Here is a 12,977-nt window from a genome sequence, read left to right on the forward strand (position 1 = left end):
GTCAGCCAGTTGAGTCCACTTGTTTATTCCTGACTTTCAAAATTGCAAGAAAAAGAAGGCAGTGAATGGGAAGTCCTACTTGGCTTATTGTATTTTTTTTTTGTCTTGTTATCACCTGATAATGAATTGACCATCTGTAAATGAAATCTGAATGCTGTTGCGTGTTTGCCTGCAGGGTCACATGGAGGGTGAAGTGTGGGGCCTGGCCACTCATCCCCATCTCCCTCTCTGTGCCACCGTCAGCGATGACAAAACCCTGCGCATATGGGATCTCTCCCCCAGCCACTGCATGCTGGCTGTACGCAAGCTCAGGAAAGGTGAGTCACTGCTCTAACACTAACAGATGAGTGTATTTCCTTTCTCTGCAGTCAGCCTGACAGGAAGTGCATCAGTCCCAGGGCTTTAACAAACACCTTGTCACCCACAGGTGGCCGCTGCTGTTGCTTCTCCCCTGATGGCAAAGCCTTGGCTGTGGGCCTGAACGACGGCAGCTTCCTCATTGTGAACGCAGACACCCTGGAGGACCTGGTGTCCTTCCACCACCGCAAGGACATCATCTCCGATATCAGATTCTCTCCAGGTTTGTGGTTCACCTCCACATTTTTTCAGCAGTGCAAAATTCCCCTCAAATCCTGTCTGAGAAATAAATAGGCCTCCAAAATCAGCTTGCCCTTCAAAGCGTTTGAGTTTATGTAGGATGCTGTGCAGAAGTTCAGCAGGTATACACATTTCCCTCCCACTGTGAGTCGGGGAGATATTGCTGCAGGCCTGACCCAAATTAATGGTTTTCTGTAACAAGGCCAGACAGAGAGACAGCAAGAGAGGAATGAGAAACAGTGGGGGTGGACAAAGTGAGAGCAAGAAACTAAACTCTCTTTCGCCTGGCCACTTAACCTTAATCCAGAATGCAAGGGATCCTGTTTCTCAACCCAACACCCATGAGTCCCTGATAGTCTATATCTTAGACTAGATGTCACTGTATAGAGCTGTATAATGCTATGGCGGAATGGGTTTTAGCACGGTTAAAATACTGATAAGAGACTGAGTTTTTAATTTCATGGTTAAAACAACAAAACAAACTAAAAAACACAAAAATATTCGGGGCTCTGTGAGGCTGTATTTAAGAATCCACAAGAAACTGTAGAAACGGATTCCCAAAGGGGTCAGTAATTGCACAGAAAAAAGGAGGGGAGCCATTGAATGCACAAAAGTGAGAAAAAAAGCTAAATATATGCAAAAATACAGACACTTAATGGCATCTTAGTGCTTCTTGATCCTCAGGCAGCATCGAGGGAAGACCTTGAAATGCATTGCAATTCAGAGTAACTGCCCGTCTAAGCTTTGTTCTTTATGCCTGTAATTGCCTGTATTTAGGCAAGCTCCATGCAGCATGCTAACATACTAACAATAACAATGTTACCAGCTGTTTAGCAGGTAATATTTACCATGTTCACCATCTTTATTTAATGTGTTAGCATGCTAACACTTGCCAAGTAGTTCCAAATACAAAGTACATCAGGATGATAGGAATTTGGTTAGTTTTGTTGGTATTTGATCATAAATTTTTGAACTGATGGTGGCTTTACTACATGAAAGATTAAGGGATCAAAGTGATAACAATTTATCCCGAGGTTGACATGAATGCCTGTAACAAATTTCATGGCAATCCATCGTACACTTGTTGAGACATTTCACTCAAAACCACAAGTGTGACCACCAAAGTCGTTTGGTAATCTTAATTGTCTGTGCAAAGTTTCATGACAATTCATCTAACATTTATTGAGATATTTCAGTCTAGACAGTCCAAGTCCAACATCAATGTCGGACTGTATAGTGTAATGTAGGACTGCCATCCCTCGAGCCATGCCACTAGCATGCTGCTAACATGGCTCAGTGACTCATGGTTAAAATAGTCTGTGTGAAACTGGCTGACAATTATTTCTGTTTTCTTTGCTCAGGTGCTGGAAAGTACCTTGCAGTCGCATCAGGAGACACGTTTGTGGATATTTACAATGTAATGAGCAGCAAACGAGTTGGAGTGTGCAAAGGATGCCTCAACTACATTACCCATCTGGACTGGGACAAGCGAGGTAAACATGCTTCCATAAATACTACTGCCTCAGTAAATCCTTGCAAATTAATGCTGAGGAACCAATTATAGATTCAAAATACCCCTCTTAAAAAACAGTAAAACACTACGGCCCATTGCGCTCTTTCATTCACAGGAAAACTCCTCCAAGTCAACACAGGTGCTAAAGAGCAATTTTTTTTCGAAGCTCCCCGTGGCAAGAGGCAGACCATCCCGGCTACAGAGGTAAGCAGGGAGAAAAGGCGCAGGAGCAGCCGTAGTTATAGCGCTGTTGGCCCACATTTTCCCCTCGGGATCAGAGGAGGCTCGGGGAAGGGCAGTGAAGCATTAACACGTCCCACTTTTCACCGGTATCATTCTAATTTTGGCAGTGGAAGTGGGATAGAGTTTAGGGTACCTTTTTATATAGTGTGACATTCAGACACCTTGCAAGGCACACAGTGGAGGCGAGCATTAAGAAAATAAGGGTCAGAGATGATGAATGCAGCTAGGTCGAGCCTCGCTGGAGCCTCAGATGTCCACTCCTCCCTTTGTTCCTCATTCTCCCCCCCATCGTGATGCATTCACCCTCCTCTTTCCCCGCCATCGCTTACACTCTTCTCTTGTGCACTTGAAACCACATTGACAGGATAAAACACTGGGTTGGTCTGTGGCCCTGCTTGGCTAGTTTATATTGTATTTATCTAATAGACAATTTTCTGTCATGGTTTGTGATTAAATGTATGATGCTGCTGTTTTGAGATATGGAGTGCCTCAAGGTTCCGTTCTTGGTCCTATTTTATTTTCTATTTATATGCTACCGTTGGGCCTATTAATGTGTTGTTTTAGTGTGTCTTTTCACTTTAATGCAGACAACACTTAGCTGTAGGGCTGCAACTAACGATTATTTTCATTATTGCTTAATCTTGTTTCTAGCTTAATCTAGTTTCTTAAAGGTATACTACGCAGGATTTTCCTAAAAACCAATGTATAGACTATTACAAAAATAATCCCTCTCAATCATCACTTATAACCCAATAGAAGTGTGTGGCGGTGTCTGTATCTGCAGAGACTCTGCCCTCTGCCTTTTCTTATTTTCTTCTTATTTTGCTGTGTTTGGACGCTTCTGGGCATCAAACTTTGGGCAGTAGGTGTGTAGCCCCCAGCCAATTACAGCGCACGGCTGTGAGGTCAGGACTCGTAGCGCAGCAACCAGGTTACATCACCGTTTCCGTCTCTGCTCTGCTCTGCTCTGCTCTCTGTCTCTGTGTCACGGATGTATAAAGAAATGCAGGTCTGTGTGTCTACTTCACCAAAGGCGGGGCTGAGCTTAAAAAATAACAGAACCTTTGGGAATTAATTTTATTTTGACTACTCAATAAACTGACTAATCGATGCAGGTCTACTTAGCTGTATTTGTCTGTCAAACGTGGTGACCTCGGCAGACTATCTGATCTTAAGGACTGCCTGTACTTTATGAGAAGCTGGATGTCCCAAACATTCTCTGGGACCTTTAACCTCTAATGTAAGGTTGTACAGTAGGAATTGATGTCACGTTTGACTCTCCTCTGGATTGTTCTATTCATATTAAGAAACATATGCAATCATATTTTTTTCCAGTTAAGGAATATTTCAAAGGTCAGAGATATTTTGAAAGTGCTGAGAATTTAATCCATACTTCTGTGTCTTCCCAACTAGATTATTGTAATTCATTGTAGTCTTGTCTCAGTCAAGGAGCTGTAGCTCGTCAGCAAATCTTCTACCAAAGACAAAGCATGGGGAGTTGTTTGATATTTAATGCTTTTGTTTACTTTGTAACTTTTGTTTTGAAAGATGCTAAATGAATAAATCTTTACATCCTCACTTACTTGGATCAGGTGGAGAAGATCGACTGGAGCACGTGGACGTGTGTTCTGGGAACGTCTGTTGAGGGCATCTGGCCTGTGATCAGTGAGGTCAGCGAGGTGACGGCTGCCTGCCTTAGTAATGACAGGAAGGTTCTTGCAACAGGAGATGACTTAGGATATGTCAAGCTCTTCAGATACCCCGTCAAGGTACAGTAAGGCACAGTGCATAATTCTTTGCATTATCTCGTTTGAACATCTCATGACTCAAGGCTTCAGTTTAAGATTTATGCAAATGTTATGTTAATTCTGTGTTAATGTCACAAGTGTTAAATAAATGTTGTTCCTCGCCCCCAGGGGAAGTATGCAAAGTTCAAACGCTATGTGGCCCACAGCACACACGTTACCAATGTGCGATGGACCCATGACGACAGCCTCTTAGTGACAGTTGGTGGGGGTGACACGTGCCTCATGATCTGGGCCCACGAGCCAGAGAGCCACCGGGAACTCAAACAGTGTGACAGTGAGGAGTCAGACATTGAAAGCGAGGATGACGGAGGTGAGATAGGAGCTTCTTTTGATGTTTTTATTACAGCATTTGATTAACGTCACTCTTGCTAAAGCGATATCTGCATCGTTCCTGTCATTCATCAGGTTATGACAGCGATGTGACAAGAGAGAACGAGATCAACTACACCATCAAGGCCTTATCCACCAACATGCGACCGATGACGGGTGTGAAACCCCACTTGCAGCTGAAAGAGCCCTCTGTGGATGAAAGGTATTCCTCAGAGAAGCTGCGGAGAGGATTTGAAGCTGCTCAGAAGAGTGTCCCAAGAATTTCAGCCATTCATAGTGGAAAAAAAATAAGGCTTCTGCATCAACACAAAGCCAAACCTGACTTCTTCAGTCAATATATCTTTTCTTTTCCTGCGTGTAATTCCAGCTCTGTCCCTGCCCTTTTGAAATAACTCAGCCTTTTCTGCTTTTCTTCTTTCCTTTAATGGCTGTCCATCTGTCATTATCCTGCTTCGTTCTTTAATTCCACTTGAAGACAAGGTGTAGTCAGGTAAGCTCTTGTGTTCATGTATGATGATTTTGCACACAGGATAAAACAGTAGATGTAATGTATAGTTACACTGAAAAAGCTCTATGTCTATGTAACTGTTGCTGAACAGCAATGACAAGTAGCAATCATGGGATTATGGTAAACACTAAAACAATGTAACAGTAACACAAGTCATAAACTCAGTGAACTAACTTAGTAGTATCAATTACACAAAAATCTTAACTTTGCTAATATTACCCATCCTTCCTTCAGCCCGACTTTTAGTGATTCAGCTGCTGGTGTTTTTCTCCACACATACAAACAAAAAGGCTTTTTTAGGTGTTAATTGACTCGTGCAGTTTCTTTGCTAATGAGCTGCTTCTTAATTTAAGAACAGTTAAGTTACTATAGAGCTGATTGGTTGAGTTCAGGTGACTTTAGCATTCACATAGACTGCAGAACAACATCTGAATGGGTTTTTCAATAGTCAGTGACTCTGGGGAATGGCATCACTAAAGTGAATCAGTTTTTAATTTCACACCTCATTCCTGTAGAAATAGGAATTGCCACAGTCTGGGATATTGTCTGTTTAAGTGTTTAAGTAGAATATTTATTAACTAATTACCTCATATTATCAATTTTTCCTTCATTATAACACATCTAAAAATGTGTCTTTGGGTGCTTCCACTTAATTTAATTTCTAGATTTTGTGTTTTGACAACAAGAAAGGCATCCATGCAGCATCTTCTGGGCAGAAATTGTCATTAAAATGATCTTTTGTTGTCATGGTTACGCTGTGGCGCTGACTACTGTGTTTTATATCCTCAGTGGCTGAGGTCTTGTGTTTCGTGTGTGTCCACCGGGCAGCAGTGAACGCTGTAAGAAACCTTTTTCTAATTCTTGCTTTTTCTTTGTTATTGCTGCCATGAAGAGGTTCTAGGTAAGCTACTAATCATGTTGATATTTTATATTTTCTCTTCACTATTATTGAAGACAAATGCACAGGATTTAGGTATTTGTAGATTAAATATGAAGAGATTGGTGTCTTGGTGTGCCCCTTTTATACACTTGGTAATGTTTCCCCTTTCATGGTTAAGTCATGGTAACAGTTTGTCTATACATTCTTAGCATTATTTATTGTTTGTTCTTATTGTTTAATAATTGTGTATTTATTGCCAGAGGAATGAGAGAAAGCTGTTCTGTAGCTGATTGGATGAGTGAAGGGCATGGAAACTTTACTGTCTGGTTGTTGTTGACAGAATACACAGAATTAAATTTTTCAGCCTCTAATCCCTACAAATATTTAATATTAGTGATGTTTTTTAGTCTGTTAACATTTTATTGATTGACTTGTTTGAAGATATGTGGGCAGACAAAGCTCTGATGTTTGTCTACGTCATAATGACTTGTAGTTTTATTTTTACCTTGGTTACTTCAACTCTTCCACTCAGCCACTTTATTGAAACACAATCCTTTCACCGCTTCGTTGGTAATAGAGACTCTTTACAGAAGTGTGATACAAGAAGCCTTCACATTTAAGTAAAATATTTTTCTTTATTTCTCAGCTTAATAATTGTAGCTTGCGTCATTACAGAAAATCATTTTTCTGGATTTTGAGATAAAACATATCTTTTTTTTGCTTGTGTGCAGATATTTATGGAATATTTTTATATACAGTAACAGTCATAATAGTGAAGACTGTAATGTTATCATTACTACCATCATCATTATCAGCAGCAGCTGCATGACAAGCAGCTCGGTAGCAGCCCTCTTATCCCAGCTGTCTGTTTCAGGCCTCCTGTCAGCAGAGCGCTGCCACAGCCGGAGAAGCTGCAGACCAACAATGTTGGTAAAAAGAAGAGACCCATTGAGGTAAGAGGGACCTCATTTTTAAACATGATAAACTAACATATAATAATATATACGTACAGGCATACAAATGTTACTCATCATATAAATAGAAGCAGACTGTCTGTGTCAGAGCAGCAAATGATTCAAAATGCTGGTTTCTAATATGATTATTTCATCTGAAGACACAGTGTGTTCATGTGCTGTCCAGACAGCCTCTCTGGGGATTTGATGATGCCGTAATTGAATAGTGACGTACTATTTCAGCTGGCTCCGAACATCTTAGTTGTCATGGTGTTGACCTCTCTAAGTCTCTAGCGGTCTTTTTCTGACTTCCCCACAGGACCTGGTGTTGGAGCTAGTGTTTGGTTACCGTGGCAATGACTGCCGCAATAATGTGCACTACCTGAACGAGGGGGCGGACATCATCTACCACACAGCCTCAGTTGGCATCGTCCTCAACTTGACGACCTGTAAGTTGGACGGAAGTCTAGAAGACAGTCTAGCAGGAGCAGTGACCTGAAAAGCAAATGTAACACAAGTATTTCTATTTGTGTCTGTGTGGGTGGTGGGTGTCTTTGTGCGTGTATATGCGTGTTTGGGTGTGTTTTTCTACAGCCTGCCAAAGTTTCTATGTAGAACACAGTGACGACATTCTGTGCCTGACAATCAATCAACATCCCAAATTCCCCAACGTGGTGGCAACTGGCCAAGTAGGTATGTTTGTGAGAAGTTGACCTCCTGTGTCACCAGCTGCCTCATTTTTCTTCCCTGTATCCTGTGTTGTGCACCCTGCAGGGGGATTACAGCCACCCCCCTCCGACAAGCTTATCTGTACTGTAAAGCAACTTGACAGCAAAATCTCTGTTTTTGAATACATAAATAGTTGTGGGATTGTCACATATGCAGCATTTCTCATACAAGATTCCCACAAGATGCAAAAGACACATAACAACCTTGTGCTGGCAAAAACTGAAAAGTGAGGAGCAAATTCCGCCTAATATAATTGCATCTCATACATATAACTTTTAGAATTGTACATAATTTTTTGTAAATTATCAAAATATTTTGAAAGTAGGTTCTTTTGTTGATAGCAGAAACCACTATTGCTCAGAAAGTCTCAAAACTTAACAAATAATTTCTGTCAATGAATCATATTTTCCCTCTTTCCAGGCGATACTGGTGACATGTCAGGTAAGAACATTTCTAAATTATTCCTCTCATAAAACACGGAACACAGTCTTCATGACTAGAAAAAGAAAATCTGTATAGTTTCAACTCATTAGATTCTTGTAAGACACTGCCATCTAGTGGCCATATGATTTGGGACGAGTCTAACTCATGAAAACCTGTTTATTTCAATGACTCATGTCTGGAAGTAAGCTGTGAAAACTGTAGCCTACTCTATACCTTTTTAGTTTTTTTATGTATGAAATTTGTAGAAACCTAATGAACCCAATAATAAACCATCTCAATTTTTACCTTGCAGTCAAATAGTTGTAATACATAACTTTGGCTTTGATTTGCACAATGGAAGCAAGAAAGAGAGAAGTGCATTCTTGTCATAGAAAGTAAAATCAGACAAGTAGTTCTCTTCTCCTTCTCTCTTCCTCAGCCACGTCTCCATCTATTCACGTGTGGGACGCTATGACCAAGCAGACGCTGTCAGTGCTACGCTGTTTCCACTCCGGCGGGGTTTGCTCTGTCAGCTTCAGTGCCACAGGGAAACTCCTGCTGTCTGTGGGCCTGGACCCTGAACACACCGTCACCATCTGGAAGTGGCAGGAAGGTACACGATGATCTCACAAAGATAAGTAAATAAAATAATCTTGACCTCACCCTCGGGATTCATAAGTCACTTTTTTTGCACTCTGCCTTGTTTCTCAGGTGCCAAAGTGGCCAGCCGGATAGGTCACACCCAGAGGATCTTTGTGGCCGAGTTTCGACCGGACTCGGACACACACTTTGTGTCTGTGGGGATCAAGCACGTGCGTTTCTGGACATTAGCTGGTCGAGCTTTGTTAAGCAAGAAAGGTGTACTGAGCTCCATAGAGGACGCCCGGATGCAGACCATGCTGTCTGTGGCATTTGGAGCTGTAAGTGACTTCCAAACAATGAAGATACACAGTATAAAATAGACCTGCTGTTAATTTAAACTCACATTTCTCATTGATCTTGAATAGACACAAGTATTATTCAATCTTTGAAATGCTGCTGTTGCTACTACATTTTACATGTTACCTCATCATATGAATCTGCTAATATTTAAAGCTCATCAGATCCCACACTGTCTGCTTTAATGTGCTGTGAATTGTTTTTGCATTGCTTGCTGTGCTCTCTTAGGCCACTAGATTAGTGCAGATTTGTTTTCTTTTCAGAATAACTTGACATTTACAGGTACCATAAGTGGGGATGTGTGTGTGTGGAAGGAACACATTCTAGTAAGAATAGTGGCCAAAGCTCATACGGGCCCTGTGTTCACTATGTACACCACACTGAGAGATGGCCTCATTGTCACCGGAGGCAAGGAGAGACCGTAAGTGCTGCATCTGTTACACAGCTTTTGTTAAATATAACACACACATACCTGTACATAAATATCAAATTTTTGCACATCACCCAGCCACAGTAAATTGTTACAAGTGTCTAGAATATGAATCAATGTACTTACAGCTTTGATTTGCACCAGCTGAGGGATGAAATAGGTGATGTTTTCCTCCACAGGTCAAAGGAAGGAGGAGCTCTGAAGCTCTGGGATCAGGAGCTGAAACGCTGCAGAGCCTTTCGATTAGAAACTGGACAGATAATAGACTGTGTTCGTTCTGTATGTAGAGGAAAGGTAAGTTACAGATAATATGGTATTTATCCAGCAAATTCTCATTCCAGATTACATCTGTACTATCTGTATTTTGACTCGTTTTGCTCTTTGCTGTGTCAGGGTAAAATCCTCGTGGGGACCAGGAATGCAGAGATCATTGAAGTAGGGGAGAAGAATGCAGCGTGCAACATCTTGGTGAATGGACACATGGATGGACCTATCTGGGGCTTGGGCACACATCCCTCCAGAGATGTATTTCTGTCTGCTGCAGAGGATGGCACCGTTCGTCTGTGGGACATCCCAGAGAAGGTCAGCCCCGTCTCTCCTCAGAGGCATTCAGTCTTATCTCAATTCATTCCATTAACATTCTGTCAAAACGTTCACTATCGATTTCTAAAGTGGAAATTTTATGATGATTATTATAACTATTACCTGATGATCTTGCATGGCCTTGTCGGGAAACAGAAGATGCTGAATAAGGTGAATCTGGGCCACCCAGCACGCACCATCAGTTATAGTCCTGAAGGAGACATGGTGGCCATCGGCATGAAGAATGGAGAGTTTATCATCCTGCTGGTTGCCTCTCTCAAAATCTGGGGCAAGAAAAGGGACCGCCGCTCCCCTATACAGGATATTAGGTAAAGATAGTAGAGTACCATATTCTACAAACTGGTACATTAGGGTTAAAGTTAAATGAAATATTTGATATCAGTGTACCCATGTCTTTTCTCAACCATATGAGGCAGTTTATTCACTCACTCTCTATGCAAGAGATTACTGGCCTATTTTTGCCAAGTGGGTACCCACACCTGGATTATTTTGGCACATAATGGGCTGAATAAGCAGGGGTCTTATTAGGCAATGTGTTTAACATTAAGCAAACTAAGATGACAGAAAGTTGGCTACTCTACTCTTTGACATAGAATTACTGAGAGAGTGACAGCTTTGTTTAACAGTTAATCTGTGTCCACGCTACAATTAAATGCTGGTGGATCCGGATGTATCCACTCTGGAGAAAATACTTTCTTGTTTTTAAGATTATTTTTTGGCATTTTGGCTTTATATTAGAAAGTTAACTGTAGAGATAGACATAAAACATGGGAGACAGCAAAGGTGATGACATGCAACAAGGGTCCCCAGTCAGAATCAAACCGGGTATGTTGGGATTACATGGTACACCCAAAGCACCTGAATCTAAGGTGAAAACCTCTAGTTAAGTATTGACGGAAGGTCAAAATGGAGGGAAAAAGATCCATTTCTAAATTTGCGTTGCATGCTGTTGTTGTAACCCAGTGCAGACTGTCTAGTAGGGCATCATATGAAACCCAATCAGAACCCTGAGGTACCCGAAGGTTTGGGTTAACACAAGTGGATCCTCTATATGGAAGATTTAAAATGCCTAAAGAAAAATTAATTGATCTAAGAAATTATGAGAAATACAAAGTAATTTGATTTTAATGTGGCATGGAAAATTCATGAGAAACACATCATTCAGTTATCAAAGACAAAAAGCTAAATAACTGTCATTGTAACAAATGCTTTTTTAAATTTAATTATGACACAGAAAATGCAAACATAAAAAGGAAATACATATAACAATGTGTATTTTATTTAACTTTGTTGTTTTTTTATTTATTCATTTTAAATCTTCCATACAAAAGCCCATAAATCAGACCCATTTTAATCCAGCTGAGGTCCACATGGAAATGTTGCCTGCATTGAGGGCTCAGGGGGCATTTAATTTGCATTTGTAATATATTTCTAATTATTCAAACAATATTGCATCAAATACGTGGTATTACTTTGGTAATGTCGGTTTTATTCATGTGTTAATTTATTTGTATCAGAATCGATTTTTGTCACTCTAATCAGGTATTTTTAACACCACATGTCTCTCTTACAGGTTCAGTCCAAACTCTCGTTACTTGGCGGTCGGCTCCACTGAGAGTGCAGTTGACTTCTACGACTTGACACTCGGCCCGCAGCTGAACCGCATCAACTGCTGCAGGGACATCCCCAGCTTCGTAATGCAGATGGATTTTTCCGCCGACAGCGCTTACGTCCAGGTATAGACTGTATGAAGGCTCATGTGTGTCTCAGACATTAGCCGGCTGTTTCATTTCTAACCACCAATGCCTTGAATCAGATATCCACAGGTGCTTATAAACGGCTGGTGTATGAGGTGCCGTCTGGGAAGCAGGTCACAGAGCAGTCCCATATTGACAGGATTACCTGGGCCACCTGGACAAGGTGGGAGTCACTGTATTAAGACTGACACATGTCTGAGAGGAAGTCTTGAATTGCTGGTCCAAACTGTTGCGCTCTCTCTCTCTCTGTCCAGTGTCCTTGGGGATGAGGTCATTGGGATCTGGTCCCGTAACACCGACAAAGCAGATGTCACCTGTGCCTGTGTGTCCCACTCGGGCCTTAACATCGTCACAGGCGATGACTTTGGAATGGTTAAGCTGTTTGACTTTCCATGTCCAGAGAAGTTTGTAAGTATGATTACATTACTATTATTATTACTGTCTTGTTATTTTTCCTTTGTTTTGATTTATTAGGACAGTAATACAGTTAGTCTGATGAAAATATTATAGGATCATTTAAATCTGTTCACCTCTCTGAGCTGAGCTGAGATCTTATCGCCACTATGTGTAGGATTTAAGAATAATGTTCCCTCCAGTGGTAGTATCAAAACACACGGAGATATAGGGCTGGAAACAACACATAAACTGCACAGATATTCACCAGGATTGTGTTTTTTTTTTTTTTACAAACAATAACTTGTGCCATTAAAATAATTTAAAAGATGTTACGATCACATGAGAAATTCTACACATAGTGGCTTTAAATGATTGTTTTTAATATATCTGTCACAAAATCATCACATTTTTCAACCTGTGACCTACATTCTTGCCTGCTTTTCGATTACTGAGAAACTAGTATTGCTGAAATTGTGTGACAGAGATGAAATCATGGGGTCTGAAAATGACTATGGGAGTCGAGAATGGCTTTGATTGCAATCATTTTGTTTTATCCCGTTATCCTGAGATCAAGAGTTGAATATCTCGTCATCTCGTGATAACAGGATAAATATCTTGTTTTCAAGGGGACAAGAAAACAGAAGGTCGTTTATTTGAGATAATGATTCAATCACCCGTCATCTTCAGGAAAACGACTGTTATCCTGGAAATGACAAGATAATGAACTCATGTAATGGGATCAAATAAAACTACCGCAACCTTGGCCATTCTTGGCTTCCGTAGAAGACTACATGACTTGTTTCAACTGGAACATTTGCTGCCATAATATTTTGTGCACTAAAACAAACTGTAAATGTGTCATTAAAGT

General features: G+C 40.9%; 1 protein-coding gene across 6 annotated transcripts in view; it reads left to right on the forward strand.

The window, feature by feature from the left end:
• The window catches only part of eml5 (EMAP like 5), a 42,327-nt gene that overhangs the window by 27,235 nt on the left and 2,115 nt on the right, over positions 1 to 12,977 (forward strand). The window contains exons 21-42 of one of the 6 annotated variants that reach the window (XM_044374777.1): positions 176 to 317; positions 428 to 580; positions 1,959 to 2,090; positions 2,226 to 2,314; positions 3,946 to 4,122; positions 4,270 to 4,471; positions 4,567 to 4,693; positions 4,967 to 4,981; positions 5,892 to 5,900; positions 6,754 to 6,832; positions 7,152 to 7,281; positions 7,427 to 7,525; positions 7,982 to 8,002; positions 8,424 to 8,597; positions 8,696 to 8,904; positions 9,187 to 9,344; positions 9,533 to 9,647; positions 9,747 to 9,935; positions 10,092 to 10,264; positions 11,530 to 11,692; positions 11,773 to 11,876; positions 11,968 to 12,121. In XM_044374777.1, the coding sequence (XP_044230712.1) occupies positions 176 to 317; positions 428 to 580; positions 1,959 to 2,090; positions 2,226 to 2,314; positions 3,946 to 4,122; positions 4,270 to 4,471; positions 4,567 to 4,693; positions 4,967 to 4,981; positions 5,892 to 5,900; positions 6,754 to 6,832; positions 7,152 to 7,281; positions 7,427 to 7,525; positions 7,982 to 8,002; positions 8,424 to 8,597; positions 8,696 to 8,904; positions 9,187 to 9,344; positions 9,533 to 9,647; positions 9,747 to 9,935; positions 10,092 to 10,264; positions 11,530 to 11,692; positions 11,773 to 11,876; positions 11,968 to 12,121 (2,814 nt within the window). Of the gene's footprint in view, positions 1 to 175; positions 318 to 427; positions 581 to 1,958; positions 2,091 to 2,225; positions 2,315 to 3,945; positions 4,123 to 4,269; positions 4,472 to 4,566; positions 5,839 to 5,891; positions 5,901 to 6,753; positions 6,833 to 7,151; positions 7,282 to 7,426; positions 7,526 to 7,981; positions 8,003 to 8,423; positions 8,598 to 8,695; positions 8,905 to 9,186; positions 9,345 to 9,532; positions 9,648 to 9,746; positions 9,936 to 10,091; positions 10,265 to 11,529; positions 11,693 to 11,772; positions 11,877 to 11,967; positions 12,122 to 12,977 lie in introns of those variants that run through there. The other 5 variants (XM_044374778.1, XM_044374779.1, XR_006407352.1 and 2 more) reach the window with 5 other exon arrangements.

Source organism: Thunnus albacares, chromosome 15, assembly GCF_914725855.1.
Source record: "Thunnus albacares chromosome 15, fThuAlb1.1, whole genome shotgun sequence".
Classification (NCBI taxonomy): domain Eukaryota; kingdom Metazoa; phylum Chordata; class Actinopteri; order Scombriformes; family Scombridae; genus Thunnus; species Thunnus albacares.